The sequence below is a fragment of the Calonectris borealis genome, chromosome 6 (genome assembly GCF_964195595.1).
Source record: "Calonectris borealis chromosome 6, bCalBor7.hap1.2, whole genome shotgun sequence".
NCBI lineage: Eukaryota > Metazoa > Chordata > Aves > Procellariiformes > Procellariidae > Calonectris > Calonectris borealis.
The window spans coordinates 6635721-6661612 of NC_134317.1; the positions used below are offsets into that span (position 1 = coordinate 6635721).

The window sequence follows — 25892 nt, forward strand, 5'->3', positions numbered from 1 at the left end:
ACAGAAATTTTCTTCGGTTAACTTCCCTAATCATTCATTAATCTATTTACCCCAGCTATTTAACATAACAGAAAGTTTTTAAAGTTTGCATCTGGCACGTTCGATCCAAAGGCGCTAATATTTCAGGTCACATTCCAGGTTTGTCATTCTGTTAACCTCCTAATGGCACAGATAATGACTGTAGGCGCACAGGGTCCATAGGGGCTCAGCAGGCATGATATTCTAATTTTGATATCCTAATGTCCCAATTTCAGTCCAGCATGCTCTGGAGGTAGCATCTGAAATGATGTCAAAGCTGGAGAAATCTGTCAATGAAATGAGAGGAAGAAAGGCAGTGGCTCCGTTAAAGGTTATACATCTGCCTCAAATAAAGATATCACCTAAACTGGGTAGCCTCAGCTAGGAGATTAGCTCTGCACATCTAGGGCTTTCCAGTTTCCCTCCTGTTTTGCTGCATGCCATTTAAAATGTGGTCAGACACTTTTTTCATGCAAGTTTGATTGCTCGACATGTAGAAGCTGCAGAAGAGCTACAAGAGGTGCAAAGACATTCCCATGCCTCATTGTATCTGCAATTATTTCAACTCTGGGATGTTAAACTAGAATAGAATATTATTTCAAACTCTCTATACATTTATATTCTAAAATATTCCCTTCTGATTGAGAGCTAAGGATGGACAGCGATCTGCCAGGTTGCTGTGTTTAGGAGGTCATAAATTACTGAAAAGTGCCTCTTGGAATGGGGGAACACTCTCAGCCACATAGTACATTTTTACATATCTTCCATGGGAAAAAAGGTCTAAAATAAAATAAAGCAATTTTATTTAATAGCTCATTTTGCAATCCTGTTATTCATAGCACACAGAAATGCTTCTAAACAATTTACGATTATATTTGAGCTCAGGGAGTTTGGAAAAGCCCGTCCTTCTGTGGCACCCTGCCTCAGAGTCACACAGCCTTGACACTGAAAAATCCCAGGATTAGCTTGGCCCCTCCATAACTGAACATTTCTTCCCTGTGGATGGAGGTTCATTACTGCTCTGTCCAGTGTAGCTTTAAACGAGCCAAGTTGATGGGGCTTCTGCCATCTCAATAAGTAGGTTATTTCACTAAGATATATCACTTCTTGATATTCAGCCAAGTTTCTTACCCATCATTTCACAGTCCCATTACTCCTACTTATATTCCCATTTATTATTGTAAATAATTTCTCTTTCAATTATTGTAATGATTATGCCACGCTATTACACATCAGTTATGCAACTTCTCTCTCTGCCTATCCAAAAAATGTTAACACATTAGCAAATGATTTTAAAGCTCTGTATCTAAGACGTGGAGAATGCAATTCCTGCTTCTCCTGATACAAACCTATAACCTAAAGACAAAGGCTGACATAGAGGTATGGAACTGAAGCATTCTCCTTTGGTCATGAAAGGTACGTGGTGGGAAATTGCATTTGAAATGAGGTGTGTGTTAGGTATTGTGAATGGAAGAGTTGTACAGGAAGCTTCTGGGCTCAAGTAAGGAACCATATGACTGTCCCTCAGTAATAAAAAAGTATCAGAAAGAGACCTATCCGCAGATTGTAAACAGCGAAGCAAGAGAGGAGAAAAAGCTAAGAGAAACTTCTAGGAACTATGAAGCAATAGGCTGAGAGGATGAGTGGAACATCAGCTCTTGGACATCAGGAGGCTACATCATCTGTAAGTGATCAGTAGATGCAGGCTCAGCTAACAACATTACACAGGAAAGAAAAGAAACATCCAAAATTAGTCAAGGCTAAGGAAACAGCAGTCTTTACCCATCTCTATATGGCTACAAAGATGTCAGCAAACAAAGCTTAATAAAAAAACTATCAAAACTGATTCTGAAATCAACAGCAGAGCATCCATCAAAAAATAAAACCCAAGGAAAACCATTTGTCCCACCACAAAGCCTGTAAGTCAGCTTACCAGGAGAGAGCAGACTCTAAGATCAAACTGCTGTGGGCAGAGCTGCTGTGGACGGGTGGTGATCAGTTGTCTCTTTGGCATCCTTTCCACCTATTCGTGTCCTGGGGACGGCTGACTGAAGGACTGCCACATGAAAAGCAAGGGGAAGTCTGAAGATGAGGAACATCATTGCCAACAGCAAAACTGTAGGAGTGTTTTCTACGCACATGGGCATGCACGTAAACATACTCCTGCCTTTCACAGAGTTGCTTACTTTTTTGGACTTTCCCATGAGCAATGGCAAAGACAAGGAAAAATGCACAATGGAGAAAAGCAAGGATGAAAGCAGACACGAAAACAGAAATTGCAACCTTTTTGATTTCCAAAATTTAAATGAAAAGCAAAGCTCATCAAATTTTAACTTAATTTAAAAATATTGATTCTAATCTTTTCTTTAGCAGATTTGTTGGAAAATTGAAAAATGGCATGAAAATAAAAAGACTGGAAGGTATTTCTTTTTTGGTAGTAAAATTTTCCTACTGAAATGGTCACTTCCAATGTATAGGTTGATTTGTAAGATTTTACAATAATACTCCATTTTATAACTTCTATAGTGACATTTTCAATGATTTTTAATCTGACATACTGAGCTCACATTACATCTGAGGTAGTTAGCTATTTATTAGATAACTGAAATATCTAACTCCCACTTCTAATGATAACACTCTCCTTTGGTATGCCTCTTGTTAATATATTTCTGCAGAAATATTTATCTTGTAATCTTTTCATTCTTTTGACCAAAGGAAGTGACTGAAAATCAAAGAAGAATGTGTCATATTTTACAGTGTAAGCACAATCAGTTTGTGTATATTGAGGCATAGATGTGAAATAATGTTAATTTTACTAGCTGAAGTCCAGAGAGAGCACTTCCTTTTATAGCAAAGTACCTTCTAAATTAAACAAATGTGAAAGCCTGGTAAAGCAAAAGTATAGGCCTCATTACTAGTTATGGCACATTATAAATATAAAAGCTTTTCATGCCATAAATTGTAGATTCTTAAATACAAAGTACTAGCTTAAAACTAAATATGCAGAAAATCCTTTTAAGGCACCTTTGATCGGTGAACTACATATATCATTCATATTATTTCACATTTTAACTTAAAAAAAAGAAAAAAGATTTTTGAGATTTCTCAAACATTTACAGTAATCTATCCATCGATCCTGTCACAGGGGCAATGGCACCATTACCTGCACAATGTCAAAATCCCTCAGCTTGCACAGCTTCACGCTTGCGGATGGTTTTAATGGCATTCATCACAGTAGCCCACAACTAAGTCCTGGGCACGAGTAGCCCTCCCAGAGGTGCTGTTCTTTTTGATGGTTTGTAGAAGTTTATACATCTCTAAGCATCCAGTGACTGCTGAGCGTAACCCAACAGCTTCGCCCCCTGAGAAGAACACAGTCGGTCCCTAGTGATGAGGGCTCTGAAGCCAGAGGACATCCTCCAGCATCACCCAGCACTTCCTAGGGCCACAACTAGCACAAAATAGTTCTCACTAGCAAGAAAAGAGGGAGCCTGGAGGGACATGTCAACAAATCAAATTATTTGGTGGCAAAACCGTGGTGGAAAAACTTTAGGAGCAGCCACAATAATAACTGAATTATAAAAAGATGAAGTGCAGCTTGGTGAATTGTAAGTGTATTGTGTTAGTTAATCTAAAGATGCTAGTGGTAAGCATTTACATACATTTATATTCCTTTCTGTCCCTCTCTTATTGTGAACCAACAGAAATGGTTCCTATAGCATCTCACTGTCATAACCAAAGACTTAGGAGCGTTTTATAGTTCTTGGATTAAGAGCACAACTTGAGCCACAACTTCATGCTGGGACAAGAACTTGCTGCACTTCTTGAAAAACAACCCAAACACGTAGATGAGGAGGGAGGGAACCTCCTTCCACCCCGTATATCCATTGCTACAGACTTCAGGGCAGCAGGATGTGGAAGTGCATGGTGGAGGGCAATTTAAACACGAGCAGTGGCACCTGGTTCACAAAGAACACACAGAGCTCCCTCATGCAAGAGCTCCGGTAACACTACTGCATGCTTTGCCACAAGGCTGCAATTTGATTTCTCAAATGTTGTCCAAAGAATCATCACAATTATTGTTCTATGAACATCAGAAAAGTTTACCTGACTACATTTAATTATCCATTCAAGTAATTCAAAGGCAGCTGAAAGTTTCAATTTAGACACGTTGCACATTTGTTATATGCTATGCAATCTATGCCATGACTTAACTGAAGGACTCTAAGTGACTTCCAGGAGAGCTGGACTGGGTCCACTGTCAATGCTTATTAAGCAGTAAATAGTTTCCATAACTGCAATGATATTTATATGCATATGCTAACACAGTCTTATTTACCAGCTACAGCTGATTAGTCTGGGTACAGCCATTCTGATGCATTATTTTCCATCAAGCTCTCTAAACACCTTTCCTTCTAAGCTCCCCCTGTTGAAGGAAACTGTGGAAGGTGAATCTCATAAAATATCCCGTCTCCTTTATCTCTCCTGTGAAGATGTCCAAGTGGAGCTAGTACTTGATGTTAAAAGAGATTATCTATTTTTTATGTTGTCCCTAGTTCTAATCAATCTTAGCAACAGCATCTGTGCAGTGTACTTAGGATTTAGGTACCTGATTAGAAAATAAGATGAGACAGAACCATTCAAAATCTTACAGTTTTATGGCCAACTTCACTAAGTTTTTGAAGATGAAAAATAAAGTCAAATGTGTTTTCCAGCAGAGAAAAGCAGTTGGAGTTTAAGTTCTTACTGTTTTAAGCTACATAGTCTTCTGTGGCTTTTATTCTGAAGAGAAATAAAATGCAGATATATACATGCTAAAAAATCTTGGTTCTTTAGCCATATGTTGCTCTGTATAGAAAACATTAACAAAATAAAAATATATTGATGTTTGTATAACAGTGCTTAAAAATAATCCTGTTATTTAGTTTAGTTATTTTATGCATTCTTTTTTACATCTTTTTTATTGTAGAAAAGGATAATGCTTATTCTTATGAGCTTATAGCTTAGTTTCCATTGTACTTAATTGCCTAAAAATCGTGTTTAAAACTAAATGCAGTGCCTTAAAAGGAAGTAGAATAATCCGTCATCTTTAAAGATGGCAGCTGTGAGGAGAAAATGCCAGCAGCATATACAAAGTATACAGCTGTATACTTCAAAAGTAATGATTACTTTTATACATCTCGTTAGAATAAAATAGAGCAAGAATAAGACAAACTTACGGAGTGAGAAACCAAAGAACAGAGGAGGATCCTCTCACAGGTCCCTTTGTGGAAACCCAAGGCTGCAGCCGGGAGGAGTTTTACCTGGTTCGTGCAGAGGGGAAACACCTGCAGTTATTCAAGTTATTCTGCTCGTGGCCTCACTCGAAGCAAGGACTTTTTGTACAGAGAGGAATGAAAGTCCCGAACTGTTCAACACGCTGCACTGTGCTGATTGCCAATCCATTTAAAGCAAAAGTTGTTCTTACAGTGAAGTTGTTGAGGGGAGGAACCAACTTCATTTTAACAGGTTTTCAGTAGAACCCCAGGTTTTCACATGAAGTATTCACCTAGCCACAGTCAGTCTTGTAAAAACCAGTGCTTAGTCACAGAAAAGGTTATGTGAGCACTGATTTTTCTTTGAAGAATATCATGCTGTAAAGCATCCAGTTAGAACCAAAACATATTTATTAAAGCCTGGAGGCAGGGACTTTTTCCCATTTGCTTTTTATCAGCTGTTTATCCTTTTTATCCATGCCTGTTGCCATAGCAGCAGCTGGGGGACAGCTACCCGCTTTTCACATGAATTCTTATGCACTTCCAGCTAATAACTGTGATGGCGTTCCCTTGCTTACGGTGCCGGAGAAACGCTTCCCCGCGTGTTGATTTTTCCCTCCTTCGAGGCCAGCCACCACGCTGGCCGATTTAAGGACCGCTGTTTTACGAGTACCGACAAACAGCCGTCGCAGGTGGATGCTCCGGGTCTCTAAATCCTCTTTTTTGTTTGTTACTGTTTAGGCGCTACGATAACTATAAAATTGGCACCTTCCTTTTGTGCCGGAGCATGTCGCGGGCGTTTGAAGTGCACGTTCGGCAGTGGGACTGCGGAAGCCACCGCTCCGCCACCGCCTGCAATTGCGGCGTAGCTGCGCGAGAGGGGGGTGACACCGTGGTGCTGGACACCTGCAATGGTCATTTTTGGGAGAGCAGACCCCAGCTAGCCGTCAAAAGCACTGAGGCATCGCCACATGTCAAAATCCTAAAGTCCTACGGAGGGAGAAAAATAACAGTACGTGGATATTTGAGTACTCTTGTTGTTGTTGTTCTTTAAAAATGTGAGTTTAATATTTCTGAATTATTAATGAAGTTGCTACAAAAATATCTATCTGAAGCCATAAGAGCGCCTGCGGCAAAATGTACCGAAAAACGAGATGCAGGGAAGAAGCTGGTTAAAGTGTTAGTTTAAAAAAATGTAAAACAAAACAAATATCTCTGGAAATTTCTCGGAGATGTAGCGGCGTGCCAATATTGTCACTTACTCTCTGCAGTACGGCAATCCGCTCTCGGTTTGTTTATGCTAGGCACTACCCAACCGCATTGCATAAAGCAAATTTCTTTGCAGAGCTTACAATATAAATATTCAAGGAAAGAATAGGTATTCAAGGAATTCACAGGTAGCAGAATAATGTAGTTTTAGAGCGGAACAGTAAGGCAATATTAGTCAGATGCAGTTAGCCCTCAAAAGCCATGAAAATGGGCTGCAAATGTGCAACATTTGGTATAATTTCAAGTATTTGCCTAAAAATATATGGCCACAACATACTTTGCATAAGTATCACTTATCCACACTAATCCAGTGGAATCACTGGAAGAATAAGAGCAGGCTGCACTGGGGGCTTTGGTGAGGAGAAGAACCACAAATTATGGCCAAGAAGATAATTTTATCCTAGAGTTGTATCATCAAGATTTATTGCCAGGAAATGTTTTGGGTTAAGATAGGTCCACAATAGAGCCAGAACGATGCAGGGAGTGCCTGTGTTTGGCTCTCCTTGTGATCTCACTTGGAATAGATCTTGGTAACATAGTAATTGAAGGTCTGTTAATTATAGAATAGAGAAAAAGCAGGAAGCAAGCTCTTATTTCATTTTGCAACTGAATGCAGTACAATTACTGTTACGTTACTAGAATAATCTTAGCAAGGAATCCCTATTCTCATTTACACTTCGTGTAAGTCTCAGTGAAATAAATCAGGACACCCCCAGGACACGAACATGAATCCTGCGCTGGTGGGGCATACAGATTCTGAATCTGTAGGAGCAGTGCAGCGATGAGTACGGTCCCTGATCAGGCCGCTGTGCGCGGTGCACCCCAATTTGCTCAGCAGTTGCCCGTCGCCAACCTCGCGCAGTGCCGGAGCCGGCTCCCCCGCCGCTCCCCCGCCCTTCAAGGCTGGTGCTTTGAACGGGGTTAAGTCACTCTCTTTTCTGTGTAAGGTAGCAGCTTCCAGCAGCCAGTCACTATATAGCTCTGCAAACTGAGGTCTCAAAAAAGCTTCCTCAAAGCCTCAATCAGCAGCGGTAAATCCAGGTGGGTTACAGAAAGCCTGGGCAGTTGTTAGGTCCTCAGGGGCAGATGGGACGCCTTGCCCGGTGCAGCAGGAAGAGAAAAGCTTACAGCCCTGATATAAATCCACACCTGGAAGTATTAATCCAGACAACACAGAAGACTGAAGCCGCTCATGCAGTCCTGACTGCAAGGATTTTATACGCAGCCTTGTAGGAAATGCTCCTCCCTGTAGTAAAGCATGTAATTAGAAGGCACATGTTTATCTGAAGAAGGAAATCAAATCCTACCCAGCACTGTGTCAACTGCAGTTCTCCAGCTCTACCTATTAAACCACTACGAAAAAATTAACTCATTAGGCCATTTGAGCTTTATGTTGGGGAATCTTTTTTTTTCTTTAAACTTACCTTGGGAAGCGAAACATACAGCCGAGGAGGAGATACAGCCAAGGTGGAGGTACAGCCAAGACCTTCTGACGTATTCAAAGAACTCGTTTTATATGATGACTTCCATTATTCACCAAGGCCAATAATTTTTGAAAAAAAGATGCTTTGAATGCCCTAATCAAAACACAGAGGGCCTGAGTTCAAAACGTCCAGCTGTTGTTGCTCCGTTCAGCTGGACGAGGAGATCAGTCACGGAGAGCTCCTCAAAAAGTATTCTCATGCCTGAAATGATGACTGGGAAGCTAAAATGGGCAAGATTATTATTTAGTGCAGCCAAAATGTAAACTCTGGATTCCAGCACAGAAATACAAATATAAGCTAGCTGCTTCTTCACGCATATGAATAGATTTGGTGGGGAGGAACTTATAAGGGACCAAAAAATCCCCACTGAAAGAAAGAAAAGCAATGGACATTATTTGGCTGAATAAATTATACTTAGGTAGGGGTGACTTAAAAAAAGGAAAATAATTATTTTGAAATTATTGTAATGAGATGTTTCCAACTACTTAATGTACTTTTTAAGATTAACTGAAAACATTTCATTTTGGATCAAAAAAAATTATTAAGGTTACTTATCAGGGTAGAGTTCTCCTGCTCCCACTTCTGGCACAGATCAGTTTCAAAATCATTTTCTTTTTACCTGTAAAAATAAAACAAACAAACAAAAATATATTTCAGTTGAACAGATTTTTTTTATTATTATTTTTTTATTATTTGGTTGGGACACCAATCTGAAAAATCCATTATCCACACAGTTACTTCTTTGTCTTAACCTCAAGATCTTTTTTTTTCTTTAAAGGTCAGTGTAAGCCTACCCAAGTTCTTTAATGATAAAATTGCTTTATCCACTTTAAAACACAATCATTTTCTGGGTAATCCGGCCTTGGAAAATGAAACGATTTTTCAGAGGGAAGAAAGCTGTTTTTCAGACTTGGCAGTTTATCTAAAAGAAATTATTTCCCAGGCAAAGACACAAGGGTGGCCTTATTTTCATGGAAGTCGCTTGAAAAATTAGCTGGTAACTTACCAGCGGGAAAACTTCAATGGATGCAATTATTAATTTAAAAAGAAAGTACTCGTGCAGTTTTATATTTATGTCATGCTATCAGATATTAGCACCACAGAATCTGAAAACAAGCTAAATAATAGCACGAATAAATATTTACAGTGTATCTAAGTGATCTTAAATTACCTCCGCCAATGTCCTACTCTGATATTTTTGTTTATAGAAAGGGACAATTTTATAGCATAAAAAGCTTGGTAACAGCCTCAGTTCACTGGGGTTTTTTCTGCCTCTTCAGATCCTGTTCCCTTCGGGAGCGTTTGTGCGAGCCGACGTGAGTGAGTGGGGAATGGGTTTGACGGTGAGGACGTCTGATATTTTTGTTTATAGAAAGGGACAATTTTATAGCATAAAAAGCTTGGTAACAGCCTCAGTTCACTGGGGTTTTTTCTGCCTCTTCAGATCCTGTTCCCTTCGGGAGCGTTTGTGCGAGCCGACGTGAGTGAGTGGGGAATGGGTTTGACGGTGAGGACGCCGGGCAGCGACTTCAACAGCACCAGAGGTTTGTGTGGCCTCTTCGACGGGATCGGTCACAACGACCTGAGCAATGTGCCCGAGGAAGACTTCATCGAGGAGTGGAGGTACAAAGCGAGAGAAGATCCCAGCCGGGAGGTGCTCTGTAGCACTGTTTCAAGGGGTGTTGATAGGTTTATTTCATTACATACTCCCCTCATGACCTGACAGAGAGATCTGCTTAATCTAGCGAGGGAAGCCTGGAGACCCATTACCATCCAAACAGCACGGGGGCTTAATTTTCAGCCAGCACCGTACACATAAGCAGTTACTGAGGGCGAAGTTTTATATGCGCAAGGGATGTCATGTTAACAGCTGTGCTAAGATCACACTCAGCTGCTTAAAAAAATGCGGTTCTCACCCACACTAGAAAATGTAGATAACTGACAATAGGGATTAATTAAGGGTTTGGTATTTCCCTTGTTGTTTTATTCCTGAACACTAATTACAATATGTGAGTATAGATTAAATGTTACATTTTGACAAAGTGTGGTAATATATGTACCATGCTAAAACTTAATATCTACTCTACTAATGATGATAGTGAACTCTAAAAACTTGCATTTTCTGAGACAGATCATCTGGAGCCAGAGCCAGGAGTCTGGTGCTCTGACATATCCCTCTCCCTCTCCCTGTCCCTATCCCACGTTTTAATTTCTGTTGTTGAACTCTAAACATGCCTCACAGGTGTTCCAAAAACCAAAACGGGTTTGGTTGACTGTGTAGTTTTGTTTGTGAAGTATGTTTTGCAAATAAGGAAAAATTAGGTGAACCACCTTAACAAACCACTTAATCTGTACATGGGAACTTAGCACAAGGAATCCTATAGGAACAAGAAATTTTAGACCTATTGCATTTCAGAAAAAAACCAAACACCTCTACCATAATCTAGTTATATTCAATGGACCTAAATAATGGCTATTTAATGACCTGTCATTAAAAATTGCACTATTTAGAAGTCAACAGCCATATTTAACATCTTACTAATGTGATAATCAGTCAGAGTTTGCTTCAGGGAAGGCAAACGGAGAAATACTTTGGTGCAAGAACGACCAACGGCTGACTATCCAAAAAGGGGCTAACAAGATCCTCAGGAGGACTTGTTCAAAGCAAGTTTGCTGCAAGATCACAAGCCAAAGCACAATATATAGGAATTTACTTATAAAACAGTGAGGAGTTTCCTAGCGCTCAGCACATATGATGGAGATACTTCAGGGAAGGCAGGAGAAGCTCCTGCTAAGTCAGAAGGGCAAGAGAGGTGATGAGTTTCACCCTGCAGTACTCCCCAGGATGGATTCTCAAGGACCCTTCAGAACCTGGTTAAAAAATACAATTAAGCCAATGGAAAGGCTAAGGCTACCTCCGGAGGAGACTGGATCGGTCTCTGATCCACCCCCGGAGAAATGGCGCAGTAAAAAACAAAACTTGGAGGGTGATTTCTTTGCTGCTGTTTAAAATTTCATTTTATATTTAAAATAACACTGAAAGCATGTTAGGTTTTCTCCAGCACCTGAAGCTAGTCTGGGTGCTCACCATCTGGCAGTTCGGCTCTTTCCGTGGCTCCCACTTCTCTCAAGCAGCTGCAGGGCTCTGAATGCCACAGATCTGTTTTAAACATCAGCTTTCCAACGCAACTTTTAAACAATAAAACAACATCAGAACCTCCCAGCCCTTAAATAGCATCTGGACAAGGAAGAGCTGAATTTTAAAACATGTATTTTAAGTAGGTAAAATACATTTTTCAAACCATTTTTCAAATCTTTTGAGAAACCAGCAGCAATGCTATTAATTTTGAACTCTCTCTCTATAATAGCATCCAACTCAGTCTGAAAACCTTGTCTTTAGTTCTTCCTTGATTATAATGGGCAGCTAAGAGGAATGATAGTCTAGTCATCTTATGCAGGGATCAGAAGGCACATCCTAGCTCACTTAAGTGCTCTCAGCGTGTGTGCTTGTGAGGAAGGATGGGGTTTTCAGTGGCTCCATCCTTTCAACATACCCCCATCCTGTTGACCACAGCTGATCAAAGGAAGGTATTTGGTTTCACATAGGAATAATGAAGCAATTTGTTTCAATAAAATAGCAAGGCAAAAGATTTTCATTTTGCTGAAATTTTCATTTTTATTTTAAGTTTCTGTCCCAATTTTGGACCAGTTTATGTGATTTCTATTTATTTATTAAATATGTGATATTTACCTAGAGATTCTAGTTTTTATAGTGTTCCCCAAAGAAAGAGCTAGTTCTACTGCCTTAATTTAGGTTTACAGTTAGTTCATGGTGCGAGTCTGGGCAGCTTCAGCTGCAGGTAAGACCACCATGCAGAGCTGGAGGAACAGCGCGTGCAAGACCCCCACTCAGACACTAAACTGCGTTGTCCAAAGGACTAGAGGTCGTTTCAGTACTCCTCAATCGCCAGATATGTTTTATTGTCCTAGACTGTAGGAAAGTGCAGAATAGCTTGTGCATTTCTGCAAGCACAAAAGCCGTCCTATTGTATCACATCGTATTCTGCTGTGCCTGCACATTGGGTAAAATGGTTTCATAAATGTCTGGGCTCCTGTTTCAGAAAGAGAAATTGGTTCATTTTGCCTGTATCACCATGATGTTTTATTTAAAAGTAGTATTGTACCAATGATCAAAATAATAATGTCATATATGCCATTTTCAATATATATTGGAAAAATTGGATAAAGGTAATTACGCTTCCTACAGAATCTAGTGTCTGGCTCCAAAATGTTGGCAAATGCTTTCACTTTCCTGAAATCTCTACATGATGGCTGCAAGACAAAATTAATGCCAAAATAATTTACATTTTTGGTGATATTTAAAATTTGTCTGGAAATAAAGTGCTGCCAACCATTGGGACAAGAAACATATCTTTTTCTACGAAGCTCCAGGATTCCTCTTGTGCTGCACAAATAAGATCAATAAGAGATCATGAAATTTCCAAAGAAACTTTAATCATGACTGTTTATTCAAACTGAACTCTCTAGAAGTTCATCCATCATTAAAGCTGGACTAAATTAAAAAGGGAAAAAAAAACACCTTACCTTATGTGATAGCCTAGCCCTATGATCAATAGAAAACTGCTTTGTGTCAAAAGAAAAACTCAAAGAAAGCTCCATTAGAAGACAAGAATGAAATGAAGTATGCATAAAAAAAATTTAAAGGAAAAAAACATTTAAAAGAAAAAACGTAGTGATCCAAGTCTTAGAGGAAACATCTGGTAAAGAGAGCACAGGCAAATAGATAAAAATGATTTTCATAAGAAAGCGTTTCAAACAAATACATCTTTTTTGTCATTCTCCAAGCTGTATTTGAGTCACACCGGGGACAAATCCAAGGCCTTATTTCATGTGCAATATGCAAAAGGTAACCTGCACCTTAGAGAAAGTTCTGCAAAGAGAAATCAAGCAGTTAGGCAACGCTCCAGCAAAGCACTTAAGCATCTGTTACTAAAAGGTCCCAATGTAGTGCTAAAAAATGTACAGGACAACTCAAGAAGGGCAGTGCAAAAGCGACTAAAGAAAACAGAGATTAAAATTAAGCATTTTCTTAAGTACTTTGGTAGATTGGGAATTTATACATTCCCCAGCCTAAGGGAAAGAAAGTTTACTTGGTATTGTAAACTAATTTGTCGAAAGTTTCCTCCCTCTAATCTCTTTCTATTTGTAAATCAGAATACCTCCAGGGAAGAGTTTATTTGACAAGACTCCAGCACCTTCTGAGGGGAAGCAAAGGAAAAATTACTGCAGATGTCAGAAGCAGAGCACTAAGTCTGTGCCCGTGGTAAACGCGCTGAATGCCTTTCAGACTCCTTTCCCTCAATCCTCTGGTTGCCATTATGATCATGTGGATTACACCTCTGCAATCCCGTATCTAGATGTTACGTCAGAGTTTATCACGCAGTCAGAAATAGAGTCTACTTTAAGAAAAGACAAGAAATTGTCGACCAAGTCTTTTGATCAAAGACATCTGCCTAAATCAGTCCAAAAGCGAGGTAGCCCCGAGGATCGATTAAAACCCCTTGCACGCAATGTTTCCTTGAAAAAGGACAGTTCCATTAACACTACCAAACGAACAGAAGACCTACAGAGAGCAAAAAGGCAAGACGACTATTATGAGTACTCATCCCTTCACTCATTGCATGGCCTAAACCAGAGAGACTCAGAGAGCTTTGCATATTTTTTCCCAGAGGATTACTTTGAAGGGATTCGGACAAAACTTCCACTGGCATGGCCCACTCCCAATGGGCTAACCGCCGCCAAAGCTCGGGAGATTTGCCACCAAATTCTTGCAAATTCCACCATTGGCTTAGTGTGTAAAGGTCTCCTTGGAAAACAGATGGATGAGGCAATTGATATATGCCTTTCAGATCTGCAGCTCAAAGATGACGTGGCTTGGGTGAGGGCACTGACAGCCCTTTTGGAAAATGAATGTGAAAGAAGAGTGCTAGGAAACAGAAACAGAGGGTTTCATGTAGGAAATCAGCCATCTGCTACCCAGGAGGAAATCCTCACCGTCCTCCGGTGTCCTGCTTTCTGTAACGGCAATGGGCAGTGTACTGAACTGGGCTGCCAATGCTTTGAAGACCACAGCTCCTATGATTGTAGCATTGCCAAAAGTAAGTAAAAAATTCTGTTTGTTCCTACCCTACTCTACCCATCCTTCCATAGTATTAGAGTTATTAGGTAGAATACCTGCACAGAGTTGTTTGCTCTTCAAACAGTGCTACCAGTAAGATATTTGATGAATTAGTAATCAGGTTTTGACCTTGAAGAGCCGATCAAAATATCTGGTTGGCTGGTCCTTCACTTTTTCGCCTCAGTAACTTTTTAAAAATGGATTTTACAAGCCCCTTAGCAAATTGGCTTTGCAGAAGTGATTTTCTTTACATCTGATCTATCACCGGCGTGCTGACAAGCAAGCTTCTGACAAAAAAGTGGGTCCTGTTCACCTTGTGGTCAATATTCATGTTAACACTGTATAGATACTTCTTTTTTTTTCCTGATCAACAGAGAATAAAATTTGAAAATTAATTTCAAACACTGTACGAGTAACAAAAGAGAACTAAAAGTGACAAAATGAACAGGTAACATTGTCAAAGCCATAAAATAGCTACAGGACATATTTGAACCTGCAGACCTGATTCTGCAAATATTTATGAATTACATTTACACAGGAGACTATCCCACTAGGTTTGTTTCTTCTTTACAGTTCAGCCCCTCAATGGATAAATCCAGGTCCAATGTGAGTACTGACAGCGCTTGAAACTAAGCACATGCATAAATGTTAGCATTAATTTCAAATGTAAGCCCTGCCTCAGCAAACCACAAAAGCTTATGCTTGAAGTTACAAAAAGGTACTTGAGGCTCAGCCGTACAGTTGAGTTCCTGCAGCTTAAGAAGTAACAGTATTTCAGCTAAGCTGAAATTCCAAGGTATGCTCTCTTAACCCATCCCAAATGTCGGGGAAAGCCTTTTTCTACGATGCTTAAGACATTATTCTGTATTTAGGACAGGTAAAGCTCATATCTAGGGTCAGTTGCCATGGCTTAGCTGAGACATCCAAATCTCCACGCAGCCCCAGGAGCTCAGCGGCACATCTGATACTCATTTACTAGCCAGGGTGGGATTACCCACGTGCTTCACAGTAAACGTGTCTTCAGTGCACTGATTTATAAAGTGACAAAATATATCTGAACATTTGTTTTTTGTTAATGGCAGGCTAAAATTTGCAGGATCATTTCCTAAATTTGGAGGAATTCGCACAGAGAACAACTGATACCAGTGACTGAAAAACGAGTTAAGCAATTTTGCAGTAATTGCCAAATATACAATTCAATGTTTAACTTTATTTCTCTGTGATACAGTCAGGTTAGGAGGCTTGCTTAGACCAGATTTTTAAATTTTATTTTACTTTGCTATGGTTGAAATCCCTCAGTTTAGAGGAAAATAACTTCAATATGACCTTTCAAGTAAAAGCTAATGGCACCTTGTCTTCTTGCTGCGACATCAAATATAAACAAGGACAGAGTACAGAGCAGGGCCTGAGATTGCACAGGGAGGTGAGAAGTGGAAAACAAACATGCATCAGCTGTGGCAAACACACCGTAAACCGTTACTACTCCCCACTCTGGCTGCTTTGTCCGTCTCTTGCTGCCTTTGTTTCGCTTTTCTCCAGTTGAGGAAAATGTGGTTGGTCTTTGCTTCAAATCACTTCTCTTTTGGGAGTCTGGTTTATTAGAGTTCAAAGTACATCAAATTATTCCCTCCAGTTTTCCAAAGAGTCACTAGTATCCCGACTCCCCCCGGCAGACTCCTGCTCCCTCCAGCGCCACTTACCTGCAAACCTGCCCCACTGCCCCGGGGCTCCATTGAGTGAGAGATGCTCGCGGAGGCTGAGTTTTTAGCACGAGCATCCTCGTGCTTACCCTGGTCCCTGGGGGACACGAGCTTGGTGTTGGACCCACAAAAGAGCCGCACTGTTGCAATTAGGAAAGTATAAATTTCCCTTGCTGCTCCATTTGCTGGGGGTGAGTTTGCTAGTGTTGTGACAAAATTAACACTGACAGCTTCAGCAGCTTTTCTAACACAAGGCAGAAGGCCCTTTTCCAAAATTCCTATGCAGTTTTCCCAACATTTCGAGGGCAATATTTCTTTTAAAAAGCTAATAACCTTTGTTCTCGCTATCACACTGTATACAACCCATATTACCTTAGCTGTGGCTAAGGACTTGTATTTTCTTTAACTAATACCATAGAATATTTTCTGTGGGTGTAAATGTTAAATACAAGTATTATTTTTCATTTAAGAAAACCTACAGAACACAATAATAATTACTACTCGAGGAGAAGAATGCTTTCTAGCTAAGTAAAGTGAGCTCAGAAGAGAAAGCATTAAATAAAAATGTAGTAGAAATTGCCATTTTAGCCACCAGTATTTATTTTTCTCTTGAGGAAAAAGTAGTGGCATAACTCTGTCATGTGCAACATATATCTTCCCAAGGGTGCACCTGACCTGGGGAACATGTACCATTCATTTTTCTTTTTTCCACCATACTAGTGAGATTATATGCTGCCCTCTCATCAACAGCTGTCTATCTCTAGAGGAGTAAGACTCATGATATATTCCATGCCATGAACGTACACTGGGAACTTACATGTTTGTACAGAAGAAAAAACAAACAAACAAACAAAAAATGCACAATGTTATTAAGGCTAGTGGAATTAATTTAATCACTAAAATCTTCTCTGCAAAATACAGTTTTGTTTTTTTTTTTCCACTTGTAATCTGTCTACCAGCTTGTACGTGGTAAAACCCTGAACATGCAGCACAGTTCACAGGGATAGACCCCTCAGCCCACGGAAACCTCTGAGCTGTTCTATGCATGACAATTAGCAACTTAAAGAGGAACTGCTGTTTCCCAAATATCTTTGTATACAATAAAACTACTTAGCAATTAATTGTGTGTTCCACATCCTAAAGAAAATATTTATTCAAAATATTTTACAATCTGTTTTTCATTAAAATGGGAAAAAAAAAAAGCAGCTGCTTAAGCAAATATAACTTAAAAAAAATTTTGCCCACAGACTAATGAAAAAAAAACCATTAACATTTTTGAAAGTTTGTTTGTTAAAGAAGGGATCCTCCTTCACATAAAAACCTGGGGTTTGTTTGGCTGGATTTGGTTTGGATTGTTGTTTTTTCCCCCAAAAAATGAAGACACTAGAAATAAAGAGGATCCATTTCCTGACCAAATTTATCTAACACATCACAGTCTTTACAAATGGGAACAGCAATGATCAGGAGAGTTGCAAATACCTTCTGTTACACGGGTTCCACAAATGCAAAACACTTTGTAAAATATACCTTTGAATCCGTAGATTGCTTTTGCTTGGCTCTTCCCAAAGCATGTTGCCAGAAGAGTCCTCAGCTTCTCCACGTGATGGGTGAGTGGGAGGCAGTACGAATTTCCCATCATGTCAGTGGTAAAGGTTTGAAGATTGTCATCATGTCAGTCCCTTTAAAGAGAAAGGCTTCCTTTAGTTTGGGGAACATAACATTGAAAATTAACTTCTCAGCGTGTTCAGTGGATACTCACCAGGTTTTTAGTGCAGACCAGTGATTAAAGCTATCTTTTCTCTTATACTAATTTCTGAGTATTTGACCTTATGCCTGTGCAACAATCTTTGCACACTACTTCTGCATACGCAGCATGCACCTGCGATCTCGATGTCAGAAAATGTCTCTTCACCTAAATACTGACAGAGGCCCATAATCATTAAAAACAGTGGACTCCAAATTCGTCCACAGCTTCTTATTTACTTCAGAAGGTTTATGCTTGTCTTACAACAGCCCAAAGTCAGAGCTTTGGACCCTAGAAACTGAGCTGACTGTAGTGCTTTTGGAAAACAGTGGTCTGCAGGGAGATCAAAAACACAAGGGTTTGAATCCAGCCCCCTGGAGTAACCTTCTCCAGCTTTAGGATCCCTTGGAGAAGCATTTAAAATGGTATTATGTCCTTACAGGAGGGTCAGTAATTTAATCTGGATAATTTGGTTTTAATTCCTGATACCAGAGATAAAACCATACTTGATAAAGAAATTAAGAACAGGACGCATCTTCTGGTAGTCATTCCTCCTCCTCTCCCAGATATCCTGGTACCAACTAACGCTAGACTGGTGAAACGCAGCATGTGCTGGGAGGGCGATAGCTCAGCGAGACACACCAGAGCCCAGCAGTGAGCGGGACCTGGTGGCTGGGTTAGTCCATCCTTTGTACTACAGGTACAGAGATAACGGGAAGGAGAAGCCTTTCAAGTTTGAGATGACTTTGAGCAAAACTGGGAAAAAAAATATTCCGGAAAAGTTAAAACAAAACCAAGGTAACAACCAGCACACTTAACTTGCAGAACCTTCTCCTTCGTCTTTGGCATAACTGTAGAGAAGCTAAGAGAAGACTTCACACAAGAAGTTGGTTTCAGCTTTAACTATGGAGAAGGAAAAGTACTGCCACAGTTTAGAGTGAATCAATGTGATGAACTGCAATGAGCTCCATGTATTACAGACCATTTATGAATTTATTTATGAGTGATCTAGAATATTCTTTTTGTATATTCAAAAATACGGAAACCATCTATCTATAAAAGTGCCTGGTCTTGGAAATGCAATGTAAAGCAGATCTATACATCCAGCCAGAGGTCAGATCCCCTACAAGGAGAAATAAAATCTTAGGTCTGGCACGCCCATCGCTCTGAAATAATAACACTTAGAAAAGGTCAGTTAGTCAATTTGGTACAGACGAACAAGATAAGTGTGAGCTTCACCTTTAGCTGTTCTTGATTTTTGAGTTTTATTCACAACATTTTTTAAAGATATTTGCTTGTTTTTACATTTCATAGGCAGAAATGTTCCACACAGACAGCATGTGATGTAACACCTATTTGCAGGGAAAAGTACTACAGTATCACAGAATAATGATGTAGAGCAGCTTAAAGACAGCTCAAACGACTGGAAGTCCTCAGAACTGAGGTCCTGTTGACGTCACTAAAGCCAGGATTTCTAACACCAGAAAAGGCTGTTAGAGATAAAGAATTAAGATCAATCTCACAAAAAAAAGCTGCGTGTTCCAACGGGAACAGCTTGAGCCCCCTAACTGGCAGCTCAGGCATCCTGACCTGGCTGGCAGCGCGCAGGCAATCAGCACTCTGCAGGCACGGGCGGGATAAGCCTTTGGCTTTTGTACTAATAAGCAGAGGTTCTGTAGGAAGGGAAGAAAAGGAGGAGAAATTAAGAACTGAATTAGGTTTCAGCAGGACATATAAAACTGCTGCCTCTTTTACTTTCTTTTAAAAAGACAGGACTGAAGAAACAGAAGAATGTATGTTGATTTTGGAAATGCTAACTCTTAAATGCCATTGTTAGGAAACAGTTATTTTCCAGTAAAAGTTACATGAGCAATGAAGGAGAAGGCAACTCCTTTTGCTGGCCATATATTTTCCCATTAGCTCCAAAACAAATCTCCGTCTAATTTTCTCAGGCTGGAATTATAGATGTGAATTAAAACTCCCCCAAGATCAAGGAGGCCATCAACATAATTCAAATATCTTTTCCAAGGTCACCCAATCTCAGCTACACTGCCAATACATAATAATATATTCTTCCACTGGTTTTGACCAGCACACGCACACAAAAAGATGTCCATGCAGGATTTTTAGGGATCAGAATGCAACCCATAACATATTTGGAATAATTTTAAATGAAAACATGTAGAAAGAGAGAAGATGCGAAGTGTGGCTTGCAGACAGGCTTACTCCTCTGCTCTGCCTGACTCCAACAGGAGCAGTCCAGGTGGCCAGAGCTATAATTATCCTCACATGAAAACTGCAATTTGGAGTTGAAAGGCACCTCTGAAATTTGGCAATGCTCCAGAAGCTTAGACTTTCTTAATGTTGCTTAACATTTCATAAACCCCCCCCCAACACCTGTATAAGGTGCTTAAAATGTCATTACCACCTGTAATTAAACGCAGAATCCAATTACTGCAGATAGCAAATCAGGTTGGTGCTTACCGTTTGTATATATTGACCATGTTGCTTATAAAAAAAAAAAAACAGGACTAGTAAAGCATACATAGAGGGATGTAATATGCAGATTGTATGAAGCTCTAAAGAGCAATTACAAGATAAAAGGTAATGAGGAATAATAAGGACAAATTAGTTTCAGTGAAGTAATGACACTTGAAGTTTAAATTTCTGTGTGGAAAGTTCTGGAAAAAAAAAAGCCAGCAAAGAAATCAAAGAGAGCAAAAATGATGGTGAGAAGGTGAGAAGTTAACGCTTACCTAATACACTTACAGATATCCCATTTTCATATCAATAAATTTCAGTAGTGTTGTTAAGAAGTTCTGTGAACCCAAGTGCATTTTCAGAGCCGTGAACCACAATCACCCAGGTCCCTCAGACCCATCTGCAACAGCAGTTACATGAATTACACTGTTATTTTTAGAACGATCATATAGACCTTTCTGAATTTCTCATATTGCTTTGGGCTGAGTCTTGTTCATGTGCTCTAAGTAAATAATACTAATTAAAGCACGAACTATTTAAAAAAATAAATTATACTGAGCAAAAGTATGGGGTCAGCTATTACAGTTCCTCAGGTGGGGTCTTCCAAACGAAGATGTCTCTCCCCTATGGAAGAATAAGCTCAGAGCTTTAATCAGGCCCGTCATGCAAGTGGAGGATGAAATATGTATTATAGAAATCTCACCGTTTATATAGTTGTGTTTTATCTTTAAGCTTAATTCCTGTTATCAAGGACAAAACATGAGGGAGACATTTACAGAAAAGATTTAAATTGTTTCCTCAGGTGAAAGGGGACAGAGTATTTCGGTTCTCTCTGTCAAATATCTGCTTTGGAGATTTTGTATGGGAACATACTGACTTTGAAATAAATATGTTTCTCCCACTTCTATCAATTCAGTGGTCTTTAAATTCCAGATCATGGTGCTATAATGATTATTTAAGGGCTCTTAATCTGTCAAGGAAATGGATACTTTTTGGCACATGCAATATGTGTTTTGCTGACGTGATACATCACAACAGCACAGAAGGAGCCGCTAGGATGTATTGGGTCAATAGAAGCTCTCCATGCATAAATTAGACTATACAAGTAAAAAATGCATACTAGACTTTCCAAAGAAAAACAATTAATTTCTTAAATCACCAAGATATCTACAAAGAAACATAGTACTCACTGTATGTAAAGGTGGTAGCCTCTGTCTCTGTGACCAGCCTGTGGTGCTGGTGTGACCAGACCTTTGAGGGACAGTTACATTTTATATCATCATAAAAGCCTCAGAAATAGAGTTACCTGGAATTGTGGAATTTCTGTCTGATCCTCTCCACAGGAATTGACCAGGTTTTAAAATTTGTTTAGATTAGTAAACAAAGAAAAAACACAACCAGGCTTTGGGCTATTACGGCAAAACACTTTATATGGTAGAGAGGATGCAATACACTTTAACAATTAATTGTATCAATTTTTAAAAATTGGATTTCAAAAGAAGAGTCAAACATGCTTGCGAGAACAGCAAACACCATACTTGCTACTACTAAACTTTTCTTGCCAAAAGAGTGCTATTACTATTTTAAAAAAAAAAATTAAATGGCATTCTTCTTTAAAAAGCTGTTTTTCTTTTCAAATAATAAGTCATTGGGCTTAACTCTCCTCTTTATTATAATAATTCCACTGACTTTGGTGGACGTAGTATTAGCAAAGTCACAGTTACTACTTTGATGAATTTTATGTTACCAAGAAATAATAAGGTCTTTTTACAAATTCTCTTTTTGTTTTCTTTTTTTCTCATATTAATTATTGTCTTTCCATTCCACAATGTTGAGTTTTCTTATCCAGCCAACCGAGGGAGGTTTGAAAATTTCCTATGCCTATGCCCGCCATGTTCACTCAAATATGTACCTGTTCACTTGAAAACTGATGGACAGTAAGAGAGGCAGTGTTTTTATATTATAGTTTAGAAGGTAACTATCTATCAAATACATTTTTCTCCAGTAATAATTTCTGTAAAGCAGGGAACACTTGCAGATCTCTATATACTGTTGTGGCATAAAACACACTTTTAATATGCTGCTTCCATTCCACTGGGGTTGCATTCTTTACATAGAACTTAAAGATATTAAGAATATATTCTTATTTCCTTCAAGCTGACATTAAAGAAGTTTCACTAAGATATCAATACTTTGTAAAAGAGGTCCTCATCTGAGCGAGCTATAAATCCTAATAATAATGGCATTTTATATGAATAAAATTATTCTACAGTATCTACAGATCTGGGCCATAAAAATTTACACCAGTATATTCTTTTCAGTTTAAAAACAAAGGTAGTATTAGTGGTCATGATCACAGACATAATCTTTTGAACATAGGACTTACCTGCTTTTGAAAATATCACTCTCATGCTTTTAGAACGAATGAACACCTCCAACCACAAAAATTTTAGTAAGAAATACAAAATTTACAAAAGATACATAGGTAAGAATCAAAAGAAAAAAATAATTGTGAACCTAACCTACCATGATGCATCCTGACTGACACCTGTGTACCCTGTGTTATATTGATGGAGACAGATTTTTCCCAGTCACATAAAACATATTTGTGGGTAATTCTCAGGGACTGACAAGCTTCATGTTAGTTTTGAAGCTTTTCTTCTTTTCATAGCAATTTTAGTTTACTTTTTGATGGTGCAGATGCAATAACCACGCATCTGAAAAGGCAAACATCAATACCAGCCTTAATCTACTGTTCCCAGTTCTTTCCATTCAAAGCACAGACCTGACTGAGCGGGAAGAGGGCTATTAGCTTGATAGTTACAAAGTCAATAGAAACCGAATTTTAAAAGGATATCAAATCCTCATGATAAGGGACATGGAAGGTTGCATGCTCAGTGATCCATACTATTCCCTGCAAATCAGATCAGGGAGATTAGTCTTTTCTGGTGATTAGTTTATTTGCTTTAATGCAAAGCAGTGGAAGCAGTTCAGTGAAACATGTAGCTAAACAAAACCATTTTCTGAAGTATATAGAATTAAATGCTAGAAAAGTTTACAAAATTATAGGTCTGATTTAAACTGACCAAAGCCAGACACTCCAGATGCATGCCTATAACTTCTTTGTTTACAAAATTATAGGTCTGATTTAAACTGACCAAAGCCAGACACTCCAGATGCATGCCTATAACTTCTTTACATCATGCTGTTTGCAGGCACCGCGGGAAATTTCAGCCTTAAATCTTGTTAAATTCAAAACAAAACAAAAAGCCCTGAACAAACAACCTCCTTCCCCAAATACTCACACACACGCACACATAAATAACAAATTCCTGACAGTTTATGCGCTATAGAATTAAAACCTGCAAAACATTAACAGGTCCGATTTAAACTGACCAAAGCTAAAAATTCAGAGCAAACTTGTAACGCCTTTATATAATGTTTTATGTTGTGTAAAGAACCCACAATCTACCAGTACAGAATGTTCAACCAATTGCAAATAAAAACCCAAGTGTAATAACCAGATCTTATTCTAATTCAGTAACTGTAACGATGAGAAAATTACTAAAAACAACCAAGTGGATACTAGCGTGGACATAAGGACCATCATGACACCCACGAGCACCCTCGTGCCCAAATCCCTTCGAGTGGCATCACTGCATTCGTGGGGAGCCACAAGATCCTGCCAGGGGTTCTGCCCTGAAGTGCCTTCGAGGGACTGAAACCGAGACCTGCTTTGGTGTGCCAGTAAGAGCCATGAATGCGCAACCAGATCCTACATTTTACCACCTATCCAGGCCTAGAAAAAAGGAAATACTCTATAGTTAACAGAGCACTTCTCTTCCCTTCTATTGCTAAAGCAAATTGCTGGCAAGCCTTTTAAAAATAGAAGGATCAAATAGACATAAAATGTCATAGTAAGCTTTCTAAAGCAAAAACAATCTCCCATATTGTTGCAGCACATGGATGCTTTCAGTGTGAAATTGAGCCAGTCCATTTCTCGCATGCAGCGAGCACTTGCAAAATGCCTTTCCCACACTCTCCCAGGGCTCACTTCTGCAATCCATCCTCGGTACTAGAGACCCTCAAAGCAGAAAACCAGATTCACTCCATGTCAGCTAAAGATCATAGGTGTATAGTTCAGTTCTATGACAAACTCTGCTTCGAGAACTGGTTTTGTAAGCAGGGACAAACACAGTCTTCATCTAGAAGCCACAGAGGTCAGTGATATGCAAAAATCCTGGCAAACAGCATATAGCTGTTAATACCTTTTTCTTAGGGAAGATTTTGAAATGAGTTTTAGGTTACAGATACCATGAGTTCCAGAATAATGCATTCAATAATTGTGAATACGACTGCTGAAATAACCCTACCTACAAAAGAAAGAAATACAATATTTGTGCATGTATTTGAATGGAGGCAGATTCAGACTTGCTCTGTCCGCACTGTGAGATAACTAAGCATCAGTCTGCTCTGATCCAGAACCCTCATAGCTGCAATAGCCAGCTGTCCACAACCACGCCAGCAAGCTCTGTCACAGCAGCTTGCTCAACCAGCTAAATGATTTCAAGGATACAGCAATTGGACAACGTGGACAATTTTCTTTTGCATTTCAATAAGGTTGTGACCATACCCAATGCTTATGATCTGGTTCTTGATTTGCTTTTCATGACTTAGGTTGCTTATTTATTATCATGATCAAGAAAAGCAGGGCAGACCATTTCCTTCTCTTTATTTGAACAAAATTCTTGCCAGTTTTAATTTCAGGTCTGCTGCTCCAGCCCAAAGTTGCATGCGTAGCTTTCAAACACTGCAGAAGAATGTTTATTTGTGCTAGGATATTTTTCTAATCAAAAGTGGAAACCCAACACGAACCACATCTATCTGTCAGTAAGACTTCAATAAGTGTAGTTTTGCAAGATTCTTGATTTTGTATCAACTGTCTCCATTTTACTTCTACATCTGTGCATAGTTATTTACATAATACACTACAACAGATATCTATAAAACCAATTGTGTATTTATGCAGGGGGTTTTTAAGTCTATTATGTAGCCCGGGCTCCTTGTAAGGTTTGACTCACGTAAATGCTTACAGAAAGAAACTGCACTGTCAGCACTGCCAACGCAGTGAACTTACTATTCTTTCCTGCAAATTCCCCTACCGAGAGGGTCTGTGCCTCTCGAGGGAGGCACAACACAAGCATTGCAAACCAAAGAGGACAGACCCCTTACCTCTGTCTAGTGTGGAGGCCTTTTAGATGCAACCTTCAAGTCCAGATTCCTCTCTACTTTTTATTCCAAGACAGTTTTATTAAAAGTCAGTATTTTTTTTACTTTTTTCCTCAACATCTCCTGCTGTTCATCAGTGTCCGAGTGCGATGCTCTACCAGGTGACAGACACATCTCAGGTGTGTTTAGCTGGTGTGTGTGCAGACCAGGCATTAGAAATGCATCGAGGTGCCCATGTCTGAGCCAGCGGATGTGAACACACAGCTCCTTAAATCCTCCTCCATAACGTGACTGCACCCTGCCACCCATCTGAGCCCCAGGTGCTACCCTGAGCTTCAGTTTTTAACCTACCAGTAAAACTCAAAGTACATTTCTGCCCTATAGGCCATACGGAGAAAAGGAGGAGGATGTTCTGTCCCAGATTTTGTTGTATTTTGGCATTCACACTCCTAAACATAAATTATTAATGTTCAAAGAGATCATACTTTTCACAAGCTTGTTCCATGCACTGCC

The 25892-nt window shown here is 39.4% G+C and overlaps 1 protein-coding gene across 1 annotated transcript in view; it reads left to right on the forward strand.

Annotated features, from left to right (window-relative positions):
* LOC142083383 (von Willebrand factor D and EGF domain-containing protein-like) overlaps nt 1-25892 on the forward strand; it is a 183339-nt gene that overhangs the window by 68884 nt on the left and 88563 nt on the right. Inside the window, exons 9-11 of the mRNA XM_075152716.1 lie at nt 6015-6285; nt 9471-9649; nt 13262-14205. Coding sequence (XP_075008817.1) covers nt 6015-6285; nt 9471-9649; nt 13262-14205 — 1394 coding nt within the window. The remainder of the gene's footprint in view (nt 1-6014; nt 6286-9470; nt 9650-13261; nt 14206-25892) is intronic.